The sequence below is a fragment of the Ischnura elegans genome, chromosome X (assembly GCF_921293095.1).
Source record: "Ischnura elegans chromosome X, ioIscEleg1.1, whole genome shotgun sequence".
Taxonomy (NCBI): domain Eukaryota; kingdom Metazoa; phylum Arthropoda; class Insecta; order Odonata; family Coenagrionidae; genus Ischnura; species Ischnura elegans.
In genome coordinates, this window is record NC_060259.1 from 8283016 (window position 1) to 8298196 (window position 15181).

Below are 15181 nucleotides of genomic sequence, written 5' to 3' on the forward strand. Positions count from 1 at the left end.
TTGAACCTTCAATGAGCAGTAGGTTTTGACGTTCTCTGAGGACGAAGAATCTGATGATCTTTTGCAGCTAACCTCCTTTGGTTGCATGCCAGACTGATGATCTAGAGTATTATTTGTACCTTCTTCTTCCTGATTCCTGATGAAAACTCTGTGAAGAAGCGTATGATGCCTCATATTGCATTTCTGGCAATGTTTGGAAGTACACTGACTAAGATTGTGACCTGGACGTAAGCAGTTGAAGCACAATCTATTCTTTTTTACCATATCTGTTCTCCGTTGGACATTAAGGGTGCGAAACATGGGACATTGGTACAAAGAATGTTCATTACCGCATGCCACACATTTATTATTCGTAGCAACGTACGCCTGCTTATGAGACCAATGCTTTACTTGAGTGGGGGCTGATCTCGTTTGCTTTGTATGAGTTGAATCCACAATTTCTAATTCTTGGCACCTTTTTTCGATGAAAGAAATTAAGTCAGTTAATCTTGAGAATTTATGGGTGTCCGTTTGAGCCTCCCATGCGTTTCTCGAAGTGTAGTCCAACCTTTCCAGCACTATTTGCGAAATTAGTATTTCATGAATAGGTGTCTCTAAATTCAGCGCTTCTATGGCGTTCGTGTTGCTCACTAGTTGATTAAGAAGGTGTCTTAATTCACGTACAGATTCCTTTCCAATGTGAGGTAAGTTAAGCAATGAGCTAACATGATTTATAGCAATTAGCCTGGGGTTATTGTACCTTTTGCAAATGAGTTCCCAAGCTATGCTGAAGTTGTTACTTGTCACGGGTAGATTTTCCATAAGCGCCTTTGCCTCTGCTGTAAGCGAACTTAGAAGATAGTGAAATCGTTGGATGTTGTCCAGGCATTCGTTTTTTATTATTAAACTTTGAAATGTGTCGTGGAAATGCATGAACTCAGTCACTAGACCCGAAAAGGTAGGGATTTTAATGGTTGGCAGCCGTGATAAGTTGGCAACTGCCGCAGACGTCGCTTCGCTTCTATCTGATGCAACGTGTGACGATGGTGGTGTCGGTGGATTTAAATTGTCAATTAATGACAAACACTTTGCTTGTATTTCGTAGTAAGATTCCTCGACAGCTTCTCTATCACCACTGTGATCTTCGTCGTCGTTCAATTCCAATTTACGTTGAATCTCATCGTATTCTTCCCATATTTTATGAAGACGTTCTAATCTTACACACACTGAATTCAGATTGGATGGCTGATCAAATGAATTGATGAATGTGTGAATTCTTGTTAAACTTGCCTTGACAATTCCTCTTTGTTTAATGAGGTTATTACGTTCAGAACAATCCATTATTAAAGAAAGATGCGTGCAAAGGAATGGTTGAAAAAATGATTGTTCAAGAAAGGAATAAGGAATAAATGAGCCAGACTCACTCTACTGCCAAGTGATGTCCGTCGCCAGGCCGTCTCGCCGCTGCAGAAGGAAGCTGCCGAGATGATGCAATCCTTATCCCGGGTTGAGTCTGTACGGCGTCGTCGCAGCGCGCGTTGAAAAATGCGAACGAAAAACTTTCTAGTTGATCTCAATCCGGCCCGAAGGACCAATTTTATGTTGCACCTTCGGCATGTCAACATAAATGAACTGTTTTTAGATTTAAAAATGGACTGTATTTATTTGTTTGATTTCGTCGTTACAGAGTGTTTTTGAAACCTTCGTATGCTGTGGAACAAGCACCTTCCACCGACCGTCGCTCTCTTGTGACTGACTGCGCAGTCGTTCCTTTCATAACACCGTCTCCTCTCCCTTCCCCTTCCGGGGCACTCCTTACAATACAATCCCCTGCCCGGACACCCCAAACGGGGTCCATCCCCTTCTGGGGCACCATTCAGTCACTCACGTCCATTTCCATCCATTTCATTGCCGTAACAACTTGGTTCTCTAGCCATCTGCTATTGAAAAACCTTGATAGACTACTATAACCTTCCAAGATTTTTAGTTAAAATGCTTATAGCAAACTCTGCTTCTAAGATAAGCTAAGGACATCCTACATCCATCACCAAAGGAAAATATCTACATCCAGCACCAGAATTTCAAGAATATTTTGGAAGCTTATTTTTCACTTGTACTCGTACAATGAATTTTGATGAATTTTTTTCGTATTTCATAAAACTAAAACTATTTTTTTGTTAAAATTTGCTTGAGGCGTAACTTGGTGAAAGCGATTCATTATTAAAATTTAAAAGAAGAACTTAGTGCTTTCACATTAATCTTCAATTTCACATTAATGTGAAAGCTCAAAGTTCTTCTTTTTAATTTTAATATTTTTTTGTTGTCAGGGACAGAAAATTTATTGCCTTATCATTGACCTTCTCTGTCATGACACTAATATGTATACACATTACTCAGTGGCATAAACTATAAATTTGGCTAGTAAATTATCTATAAATATCACATTAATTGTAATAATTATTACAGAAAGAAATCGAAACTGAAGTCTGTTCTGTCATAAAAGTGAAAGTGTATAGCTCTGAGAGAGTGCAAAAAGTTAAAGGTCCCAGCTCTGAAATTTTGAAGCTAATAACAAAATAAAAATCATTTATCAAAATCTAGTTAAAGAAGCTTGTCAAAATATATAAATATCCATTGATTTGGGGTTACAAAAAATTACATCAAGCTCTTTTGTGGAATGGCTCTATTAAAATTCCTCACAAAACTTGGTATTAAAAAAATGGTAAATTACATTTTTCCCTTTCAACAAATACATAAATACCTCAAAAACTGCTGAGTATGCATCTCTTTCCTCCATCAATTAAGTTAAATTTAGCAACTTTCTCACAAATATACTTAAAAACAAAAAAAAGATGTTTGAGTAACTTATGAGAGAATTATTATTTTTAATGACCAATTAATTGGAAAAATTGAGGACTTTCTTCCTGAGCTCTATTTGCCACTGATGCTAGCAAAAGCATTCTGCTAAAAATTAAATTAAGTACTACGTATGTAGACAGAATATGAGGCCAAATATCATAAACCTGCACGCTGACAATATGCATATAATAAATTTTCGAAAACTTCTAAAATCCTATATGTATTAAATCCACGCAAATGATTACTCATCCCAGTTCATGTAACATTTCCATTAATCCGTCAACGACTACGGGTGCCATATGGCACAGCAGTACAGCGCTGAGTCTAAACTATTGCAATGTAAATAATATGTTATTATTAGCATACATTTCTGTTCAAGTACTTAGTAGAAGGTTTCTTCTCTTATTAATTCAGTTTGACTTGCGTTTTTGACCACATCGGATCATCCTGTCTGTTCCAAAGCAAAAGAAATTTTCCGAACCCATGAGTTATGGGGACTCGATCCAGGGAAGTGCTTTTGGTATCTACAATTATAATTTTAAAAATTATTTCGTAATGTTTTCATGAAATGCATAGTACTAACTCATTTTTAACATAGAATTAGCAGTACCAGGGTATTCAATGTTTAGATATGTGAAGGTAAGCATCAGCGGTGCCGTTTGGCACCACTGGTCGTTACCCGTACCAATTCATCCTGTTGTCCTATTTTGCTTAACGTTGCGATTTTTAGCTCTACATTTCATGATACAGCAATTTTCTAAACAGAAATAGGTACTGAGAGTTTTCTGGGTTTCAACACGTGGGATTAGGCAGTGGATTGATAATGCTGTGGGTTAATTTCAAGGTTTTGGTTTGTCAACCTTTCGAAATAATTCAAATACAGTGGAACCTCGCTAAAGCGAGTACGGGCTATTGCGAGACCCCCGCCATTACGAAAGATAGCCGAGGCACCGTCAATGGACCCTATCATAAGCATGTAAAAAAATTCGTTTTTACGAGGCCCTTTTGGTGTTGGCACTCGCCATAGCAAGAGTTTCCATCGCCAGAAAACCTTCACCAAGAGTCCCTAATTTCTCTAATTTCTTGCGATCTGTTAGAAATGAAGTTAACATGGAGTGCTCAGTCTCAAATTCATGTAGTAAACTGTCGTTCGATAAATAAGAGGTTCATTTTGGTGAAAATACTGTGGCATTAACATTTGCGAATGCATGATCTTCTTTTGTTCCTCGGGTGGCAGAAAGCATTCGTCAACATACCCGCACGTCCGTGAGTGGCGTGAATAGAAAGCATTTGATGGCAGACACCATGGCGAAAAAAACACCAAACATGTCAAAGCAAGAAAATAATAGAGTAATTACTCTAATACTCTATATTAATATGAGAGTGGTGTCGTTAATTTATCTTCCTATTCGCTCTTCGCAATTAAAAAAAAGCAAAAGTGCCCAAGGAATGTAGACCATGAAGATTTAGAAGGAGCTATGTTTGGGTGGTTTTGCCCACTTCAATCTGCGGGAACTTCTGAGAACGGGGAACTTCTATGCTTAAGCGTAAAGGGGAGTATTTTGGGGATAGATTGCGAATCGAGAACTTCAAGAGTTCGGGAATTGGTTATACTAATTCAAAGCACCAAAGCGTTATCTCCCATCATAATTGCTGGTGATGCTTGTGGTGTAAACTCAAAGTCATGGAAGAAAGGACTCCGATCCTAAGTATCTTATGAAGTATTCCCCGTGTGATATAACATAGACGAAACGGAACTCTTCTACAACCTACTCCCCGACAAAACCCTTGCAGTATGAGGTATATCTTGCAATGATGCTTCTAGAGGTAGGTAGCGCGCCTTAGCAATGGTGTAGGATGTACAATACATTGATACTCAGCATGAATTGTCCGGATGGACGTATTTATTCTCTGTTGCGGTTACAATTAATAGTCACGATCACAATGTACTATTCACAAGGGTAAACTATTTGCGTCAGTGGTCGGAGTCGTACTAGCACTCTCTTCCATCACCCGGGCGGGCGAGCATCCCCTGGTGGCCGCCGGAAGAACTCACAGAACAACTGACTCTCGTTTGGCGCCATGTCGTATGCATTCGGCACCGCCACAGATGGCATATGTGAAGAGCTGAATTCCTTTTTCATGATTCTAAGTCATTATTGAGAATGTTAAGTTATTAAATTCATACTCATAAGTTTTTTTGGCCTTAGGGTCCATCAGATGCGTATGCCTTTCCGTTTATTTGCCGCAAATATTACCCATGTGAGTTATATTCGTTGCAGTTTCTTGCATCTTGCTTATGTTTTACTTAAGTGACATATCAGCATAATATCTGCGTTATATTTTTTCGTGAAATAATATCACATTAATTTCTTTTCTAATATTAACAATTTTAATTCAAATCGTTTTTATTGCAGTGGCGTGGTAAACTCAGAGTATTATTTCAAAGACGTCGCGAGCGTAACACCCAAAAAGGGACTTTTTTTTAACAACGGCAATTTTTATCACACCATTTTACATGCTTTGCAAAATTTTTAACGTTGATAATGAAGACATTACATTGTATGATAGAAAAAGTCTTCTGAGGCAGGATCGTTATACAACCTTCCACCGTTTGCATCTGCAGAAACAAATGCAATACGTCATTTCACTTAACTGCCACTTAACGTACAGGAACAATAAACATACACCAATGGAAGCATTTGAGGCATTAAATAACCGTGATACAGTTTTATCAGTTATTTTTTGAATTTTCAGTGGAAAATACGAAAATAATAGAATGAACAGGTAAATACACTTATTAAGCACATAGAAAAATGGCTTCGTCGGTTGTGCATTGGCATAATGATTGACAAAACAATGCTTTGCATGATTTCTATTCAGTACAGCGCTTATAAATTGTTTGAATACTAAGTTGTTGTTGTTGCTGTAAGGAAATGAAGTGATCAAAAAAACATCGCTTTTCGTCTGGATTTATGATTACGGTTATCGGATAGAATTTTTTTTGTCACCGCACCACTCCTGTTCCTGAATAACTGTTCGCAATAGGTATATTGGCTATTATTTGCTCCACCTCCGGTAAAGCGACAATTCGCTATAGCGAGTGTTTATTTGATCACCGTGGGGTCTCATTTTATCGAGGTTGCACTGTACCAACTTAGTCTCATTTCTTCCTGACACTTAGGCCCTTTTTTGTGTCTCACTGTATTTATGAATTGTTTTCTTCATGCATAGGACGATACATTCAGTTTGTGTGAGAAAATATGCAAATGAAGTTTTAAATGTTTAATTAAAACATGCTTCAATTACTGGGGATTTTGGTCTCATGGAGGAAGAAGGAGTTGATAATGTCTTTATAACGGCCACCAAATATTAGCCAAGCCTCCAGATAGCAGCGTTTTGAGTGGCGAGGAATCAGGTTATGAAGATGGTGACCTGTCGCCAAAACGTCACGTAATGTGAAAAGGAAATGAGCTCAGGATCTTAAAAAACAGTGAAAGAAAATAGATGGAGATGAATCTAACTGCATTTTGAAGAAAAAGAATGAAATTTCTATATGTACTCAAATGGCAGAAAAAGATAATGCATCAATGGTACAGAGTCATTCTTCTCTGGCGCTAACTATTCAGACCTCCGGAATGTGAATTCTGTAAATACTTTTCAACTATATTGTGATCAACAGGTGTTAAACTACTTGGTCATGGAAAATAATGACGCGCTATTCTATAATTGCCGTTCACCCAATATTTCATTCAAGGTATAAAAGAAGTCATCAATCATCATCATCAATCATTGGGAATTATGGGAGCATGGTGACATACTACGGATCCCATGGATGTAAGGAATTCATATGAAACAAGCCTATCAGGCTGAGCTACAAGGTGTGGTTCTTGAACAGTGCAGCTGGATACCTAATTGACTTCAAGGCCTACCAGGGATAAAAAGTAGAGATGTGCGAATAGTATCCGCAAATTCTCGAATACCTCGAATACTAGAAAGTATTCGATATTCGAGGTCTCGAATAGTTATGCCAAAGATACCGTCTCGAATACTTTGAATTTCGCGTCGTACACCGTCTCACGCACGTCGTTGGTAGTTGCCTCGGAAAAAGGTAGAGAACTCTAGTCTTTTAGTGCATGCAGCACCGTTTTAGGCAAGCTGAGGAACTACATCAAATTCGCGGGTTAGAGCGGTGAAAAGAGTTCGACATGGGGAACCTAAATTGATCCGGGTGAAAAAATCCGAAAATGCCCGGTTTCCCCACCAGGAAAACCTCAGTGCCGTGGGATAGTGACTACGAAGCACAATTCCCAAAATCCGCTTCCCCCTCCATCCATCAGCCCTCGGCCCCTCCTCGGACGCTTTCCTCCTCTTCGAAATCAAACAAAAGGCCCCAGCTCGCGCAGGCTTTGTATAAATGAGACGAAGTGTTTACCATGTGTCATTTATGGCTAATAAGGACAGGCACTTAGTTTGAATCTTTTCCAGGAGATGAAACTACCATAGGGAGAAACTCAGTGCCGTGGGATAGTAACTTTGGCGCATTTCCCACGATCTGCTATCCCCCTCCATTCAGCACTCGCCTCACCCACTCTGACGCTTTCCTCTTCTCCGAAAACAAACAAAAAGGTCTTTGCTCGCGCAAGGATTGTATTAAGAAGACCTTAGCTTCGAAATAAATATCGAGTTACGAGAACAATGAAAACGTGTTTCACGCCCTCCCCCCTTTTCTCACCCACGGACCTTTTTCTGGCTACCTGCTTCGAAGTTCCCCATTTCTGGAGGTCAACTGCCGCATGAGTACCGTGGGATACTTACATTAGCGCATTTCCCAAGATCCGCTATCCCCCTCAATTCAGCACCAGCTCTGAGGCTTTCCTCTTCTCCGAAATCAAACAAAAGGTCCTCGCTCGCGCAGGGATCGTATTACTAAGATCTTAGCTTCGAAAAAAATATCCAGTTACACGAGAACAAAAGAAATGTGTTTCGCGCCCCCCCCCCTCTTTTCTCACCCACTGACCTTTTTCTGCCTACCTGCTTCGAAGTTCCCCATTTCTGGAGGTCAACTGCTGCATGAGTACCGTGGGATAGTTACATTAGCGCAATTGGCGTTACCCTCTCTGAGGCTTTCCTCTTCTCCGAAATAAAAAAAAGGTCCCAGCACGCGCAGGGATCATATTACAAAGACCTTAGCTTTGAAAAAAATATCAAGTTACACGAGAACAAAAGAAGTGTTTTTCGCGCCCCCCCCCCCCTCTTTTCTCACCCACTGACCTTTTTCAGCCTGTCTGCTTCTAAGTTTCGAGTTTCTGGAGGTCAACTGCTGCATGAATCACCAATTACCCCAAAAGGTGTCTAACAATGACTTTCGGCAACTGATATTACACTTTTGTTGGATTGAAATATTAGTAATGGGCGCGTAATTAAAAAAAAACAACACCAAACACGACGCATTTCTGACTTTATTTAAGCATTTTACACGAGGAAATGAATGTCAAAATAGGATGGAGGCTTGGCATTCTGGCGAGACTCGATATGAGCAGCAGAGCTTCTCGGAAGTTGATGTGGTATTTTTTTCCGAAAACATATATCAAGTTACAATTTATAAGTGGTGCTATAAATCTTTATTGTTACAGTCCCAGACGAAGGGATATTTTCTCAGGATATTTGGTTTCTCCCTGATAGCAATTCCAATTCATCTTCTTACCTCGTGAGAACTCCCAAAGATGGACTGAAAATAATTGAAGAAAATCCGGTGGAGAAGAGCTTGTATTTTGCAAAAGGCCTCAGATTGTCAGCCAGTACTTGGCAGCAGGAGTGGGCGTAAAGCAATGTTAGTTGAATTAATTATATGCCCAATTGTTTCCATAAAATTTAAATATTCAATTAATCAGCTAAATTCCTGTTCGAATCCTTTAACCCATTTACGGCCAACGTTGCGAAAACGCAACATTATTGAGAAATACAAAAAAAATGTTTCAATTGAATTTTATTAATGTAGAATTCGCTTTTTTCGATAAAAATAAGTTTAAACTGATTTTTAGTGAGATTATAATGACATTTAATAAGTATTTTGATATTTATAAAAATACTCAAAATATGTCAATTTTCGAGTCTCCTGTTAAGCAAGATAAATGATTTTTCCTAAGAGTAACTATTCCCTTTATTAAGTTTTTTATTCGTCCATTTGCACTTAGAAATTTCAATTAACAGATATTAAAGCTTATATTTCGTCAGGGAGTCAATACTAAGCGAAAATCAGATCCGGAAAATAATGTTGCGTTTTCGCAACGTTGGCCGAATCCGATATCTATAGGCAGTTATGCAACCCGCATTATCACATATTTCCGTCTTGTAGGAATATGCCGTTTTTACTGTCAGATATAATCCTACGTATTTTGATGCCTCGTATTTGACAGATATCGTCATATTTGATACTTAAAATTCTTAGATATTATATTTCCAATGAGATGCTGCATTATTTTACCTAAATCCAATATAAAATAGAGATGCATTACGGCTTGAAAGAAACGAGTCAAAGTGAATATTTTTACAGAAGATAACGTATTTTCCAGTTTTTAATTGACATTTTTATCACAACAGATTGAATTACAATAAATAATGATTATTTATGAATAACATGAAAGCATTTCGGGTGCAATGGAACACAAAACTTTGTACTTTCAATCCGAATTAATCCTTCCTGACTTCACGATTCAGCGATATCACCGACTTCCACTACAGGATATTGGGTGAATGAAGACGATAAGGCGTAGATTTGGTTCGGCAATGATTGAACCAAAACATATTTAGATTAATAAAAAATAATCTACACTTTTCAGACAATTCCTGTCTGGACAAAAATGACAGATTTGTAAATGATGACCTCAATTTGACGACTTGAATTAAAAATTATTAAAATTCGGAATATTTGTGCATACATTTTGTAATAATGAGCAAATGATACCTTACTTTGGTCACTATAGTGCATAAATGTTCTTTTAAAACAAGCCTTTTAGATTTTGCTCTTAACTTTGGTGCTTATGTTATTCAGACGGTTTTAGGGTTCAACCAGGCGATAGAAAATTACTTCTATCGAAATTTAGGCTAGGAAGCAAGTGTTATTCTGGAATTTCTCAAGGTTATCCCTGATCCCTTGAATCATCGTATGTTTTTCAGTAACTTCTTTTCATCTTGAAGACTATTTATTGTTTTGAAAGAAAAAGGATTATTTGTCAATGGAGCCATCCGTGAAAATACGAGTAAATACGTATAACGGAGGAGTGCCTGATAGAATATAATAAAACCATCGACGTGAAACAGAGAGGAACATGAAAACAAACATTTGATAAAGCCGAAGGTCTTAGTATTGTTCGATGGAATGATAAATAGATTGTCCCTGTAGACAGCAATACAAGTTTTTCGCCTCCATTTGGCACAGGGAAAAGTTTCAGCAGAAAAAAGAAAATACTATTTCACATACTATTCTATGTTAATAAAAGAAAATACTATTCGTGTTATTGGGGAGTATAGTAAATACATGGGAGGTGTGGACCTACTTCATAATGCAAATGCAAATTACCGCACTAGAATTCAGGGGAAAAAAGGTCCTAGCTTATCAACTTACTGGACAGCGTTTGCACTAACGCCAGTAGATTGTACAGGTTATGCAACGAAGTAAATTTCACAGGTAGACTTCAAATCGTATCTAAAAAGTGAAGTGAATAAGTCAGTAGATGACATACCCCTATACAATTCGCGTCCATAAACATAGAAAAAGTTAGGCCATATAATTAATCGCGGATTCGTGAAGCATGAAGGGACGAATTTGGCCATAGAGTTAAAAAAAAATTCAGTAAAATACACCAAAGGATGTAGTTCGCCATGAAAAAATATTTGACTTAGCCGGGATTCGAACCCGGATCTCCCGATTGCCGGTCAGGCGTGCTAATCCCGGCTAAGTCAAATATTTTTTCATGGCGAACTACATCCTTTGGTGTATTTAACTTTGCACCCGTGCGCGTGACTGCGTACAAAGTCACTTGTTCCTTCAGTGCTTTAAAAATTCAGTAGTTGCCGAAACAGTGTAAAAGCCAAACCATATTTGAATGTACGAAATTTTATGTTCCATTGCACCCAAAATGCTTGAGTATTTCATAATTAGCCATTAATTGTTGTAATTCAATCTGCAATGATAAAATTAAAGTCAATGAAAAAATGTGAAATACATGCTCTTCTGAGAAAATTTTCGCTTTGACTTATTTCTTTCAAACCGTAAAGCATGTCTATTTTATAGTGGATTTAGGTCAAATTACAACAACATCTCGTTGGAAACATAATATCTAAGGATTTTATTTATTCAATATGACGATATTTGTCATATACGTGGCATAAAAAGGTATAGGATTATATCCGGCAGTAAAAACAGCATATTCCTATGAGACGGCAATGTATTGTAATGCGGGTTGCATAGCTGCATACAGATACTGGATTCGGCTAACGTTGCGAAAACGCAACATTTTTTTTTTACCATAAGCAAATTTTTTTGAAGGCCCATATTTTCAATTTACCTTATTTAGCATGTTATTAGGTAAATTGAAAAGAAAAAAATATATATTTTCAAGTATTTCTTTACTCGGCTGGTAATGGGTTAAAGGAAATCAAAATTACTCCCCAAAATCTTGTGTTGCCTGCTGCATAGGCAACCGAGTCAAACATTCCAGCATTCATCATTTAGTATTCGAGGTATTCGAAATTCGAGGTATTCGAATATTTGAGCAATGATTTAATATTCGAATTCGATATTCGAGTTTGATAATTTGCTATTCGACCCATCTCTAATAAAAAAGCATAATGGAAATACGAGAAGCGGTGTGAAAAATCAACAGCTCTGATGCTATAATGTTGGGCGATCTCAGAGAGAATGCATGGCACCTGCAGCACAATATTTTATCGACAGCCTTTACACAGGTTGGCAGTATATTTCTAGATCATGTAAAATGATGTCACTATCTGGTTACCACAAGGAGAAGAAAAGACACTTTGATTTTGTTTGTTCAAGGACTGATCCTCCTGATGGAGCACAAGAAGAAAGTATATAAAGGCACTGGCACACTCGGGAACAATCGATTGCCGAAAGAAATCTCACCCTGAAAACCATATTTCAATAGGAGCCACAGGGAAGTTACGAGTACAGGTGCGATGAGGAATCATCTATAATCCTCGTTTAATGGGTGAACAATGGGTGCATCAACACACTATGGTGTGCATCCTGGGACTAGTTTTGCATAGTACTCGAGTGGTGCCAAAAAGTAAAATTTCTGTGATGAGACCAATACAATTTGAGGGGTACAATGAGAAAATGAGCGGTACTGGCCTCATAAATCGAGGGATAAATCGCTCCAGAGTGGGCGTGCGCCGTGAGTAAGGATAGTGATCACTTTTTACGTGGCTTTTGGGAGTCTGTGAACACAACCCTTGGATTTGGAGGAGTGGACATATCGTAAGTAGAGGTATGGAGGCTTGTTGTTCAAGTATACCCAGTTAAGTACGGAACTCGCTCACATCAGAGACAACGGATGAGGAGAAATACCGGAGGCCTTGCAGCAAATATACGGTATGATGACATAAACCCCCTTGTTATTTCCACTCAAAAGGGGAGTAGGAGAAAAAGTGCTGGGGATTATTGCCTGTCTCAAACAAAAAGGAATGTAAGAAATGTAATGTCAGTCTAAAAATATTCAGTGGAGCTCGGGAGGGCTCTCTCAAATGAAATACTCCCCCCTAAATGTCTCATTGTGTCTTTTGATGCTGTGAATCTGTTCACTAGCGTTCCCAAATCTGCAGCCTTACATCTAGCCAAAATTGCTCTATTGAAAGCCAAATCACCACCCCTTGTAATTGCCGAGTTGTGCCACCTACTGAAAGTGTGTGTTAACCAAAACTATTTCCAATTCAACAATACGATATATGAACAACCTGACGGCCTCGCCATGGGATCCCTGCTGTCTCCACTCCTTGCTGACATATATATGGACAACTACAAAGAATGTGTTTTCAATTCTAATAGCACCCTTGTGAAAAATGTTTTTCGGTGGTATCGATACGTCGACGACATTTTCTGTGCGTGGAATGGCTCACTAAGACAGTTAGACAACTTCGTGTCATTTTTAAATTCTTTGTACAAAAACATCAAAATCACTAGTGAAGTTGTATGTGAAGGAAGGTTGAATTACTTAGATTTAACCATTCAAAATGTAAACCAAAAATGTGAATTCTCGATTTTCAGAAAAAATTGTTACACTGACCAAATACAACACCACAATTCATGACACCACTTCTCTCACAAACTATCAGCAATACATTGTATGCTTCACAGACTATGTATGATTCCATTGCCGAATTACAACAGGATGAAGGAGCTTAACACAATCAAACTAATTGCATCCAATAATGGGTACTCCAAAGTTCTCATTGACAAACTGTACCACCAAAAACAAAAACGACTCACACTCAACCTTATTTACACAGATAGGGGGAAAGATGATAACACGAAATGGCGTAGAATCCCCTATCTCGGTCGTATATCCAACAGAACCGGAAAATTACTACCAAAAGATCAAGTGAAGGCTGCCTTCTACAGTAGAAATACACTGGGCAAACTGTTGGGCAGTGCCAAGGACAAAATAAGTGCCGGAGAACACAGCGGAGTATATAAACTCTGATGCAATGACTGCAATTCCTGTTACATAGGAAAAACTGGACGGAATTTCAACATCCGGGCCAAGGAACATCGTTCATGTTTTATTAACAACAAACAAACCTCACACTTTGCCAAACACCTCTTGGATTCCGACCACACAAGCGATTTCGAACCGATTATCCTACATAAAGAAAACAACGGCCCAAGGCTTGACGCACTCGAGCAGTTGGAAATTTTAGCGGGCCAAACCTCACCCAACATAACATTAGTTAACGAGCAATTGTATTCTCACCATTCACCACTTTTCAAGGTTTTTTCTGAGAAACCATTACGGATGCCACTCACCACTCCATAACACCCCTCCCCGTATTTCGTCATCATATACCAACCCTCGGCTACCCCGTGCAGTGACCCATCAGCGACGTACTTCCCAAACCTACCTTCCCTTCCCTTACCCCCTCCCCCATCCCCCCCCCCCCCTTCCTCCACCTCCACTCTACCACCCCTCTAACGCCTTCAAGGGTATAAATTCTATGTACTGATACTTGTAATTGCCAGATGATGATACGCTGTATCGAAACCGGTCGCAAATATATTTTATTTTGTGAAACAGCGAAGTCTTTTCTTAACCTTTGTGCATCATGAAGGAGTTTCACCATGTTACGCTGACCACCATCGCATAGTTGAAGGCATTTGATTCTTCCCGAAATGCCTTTCGCAATGAAGAGAACCCCGCTAACGCCCAGTGGTGCCATATAGCACTGGCATGTAACTCTGGCTCTACGTAATATTTTGGGATAAAAATTTAGGAGCATTCTTCATTGGTCATATGTATCACATTTTATAAAAATGAACGATATATGATTTAAAGAAAACTTTGGGCGCTGACGGGTTAAGGAGGCTCAAGACAATACAGGGAAATTACATAAATGCTGCTAAAATATATAATAAAATGGTCTAACACTCACTGTCTTAGCTATGAGTCCCATTGGTTCAGGATACTGGTGCGTGAGCAGTGCCAAGAGTGCTGTGAATGAGCAAAGGCCAGCCGTGAACAGAATGAAGAATGGAAGCTCCTTCTTGGGATAGACGCTCACCTCATGGAATGCTATGATGAAACAGAAAACATTCATCTGGGTTAAATGGAGTCCAGAAGGGGATGACACATGCTCCTAGTTCTCTTAGTCAAGAGGGAAAAAGTCACTCCTCAAGATAAAAAGAATCAAATTTAATGTTTAACCACTAACATGTGCCATGCTCAATAGTTGTCACAGAAGAATAGTTGCCTCAGGATACCTGATCACCCATTTTCCACACATTCATTTACTTTCAATATATTACACAAAAATAAATGAATATTCTCTTGCTATGAGTACATATTTACATGAGTAAATTATGAGTTAAATTAACAGCAGTTCCTCAACTTTGATAATCCACTCATGCAGGGACAGACAGGATGGAGGAGGACCAGACTGAAACCTGTATCGCCCAGATACAATGCTCTTAACTACCACATATGCACAAATATGAGACGAGGTTTTTTTCCCCACCAATTCATACAGAAAGGAGGGCTCCGCCAACAATCACATGCAAAATTATTGACTCTACTTGTGGGTTGCACAACCTAAATTATGGACACAC

The 15181-nt window shown here is 38.7% G+C and overlaps 1 protein-coding gene across 6 annotated transcripts in view; it reads right to left on the reverse strand.

The window, feature by feature from the left end:
* LOC124171866 (protein ST7 homolog) overlaps window positions 1-15181 on the reverse strand; it is a 176950-nt gene that overhangs the window by 23935 nt on the left and 137834 nt on the right. For 4 of the 6 annotated variants that reach the window (XM_046551225.1, XM_046551228.1, XM_046551224.1 and 1 more), the window contains exon 10: window positions 14509-14648. In XM_046551225.1, coding sequence (XP_046407181.1) covers window positions 14509-14648 — 140 coding nt within the window. Of the gene's footprint in view, window positions 1-471; window positions 1493-14508; window positions 14649-15181 lie in introns of those variants that run through there. The other 2 variants (XM_046551226.1, XR_006867992.1) reach the window with 2 other exon arrangements.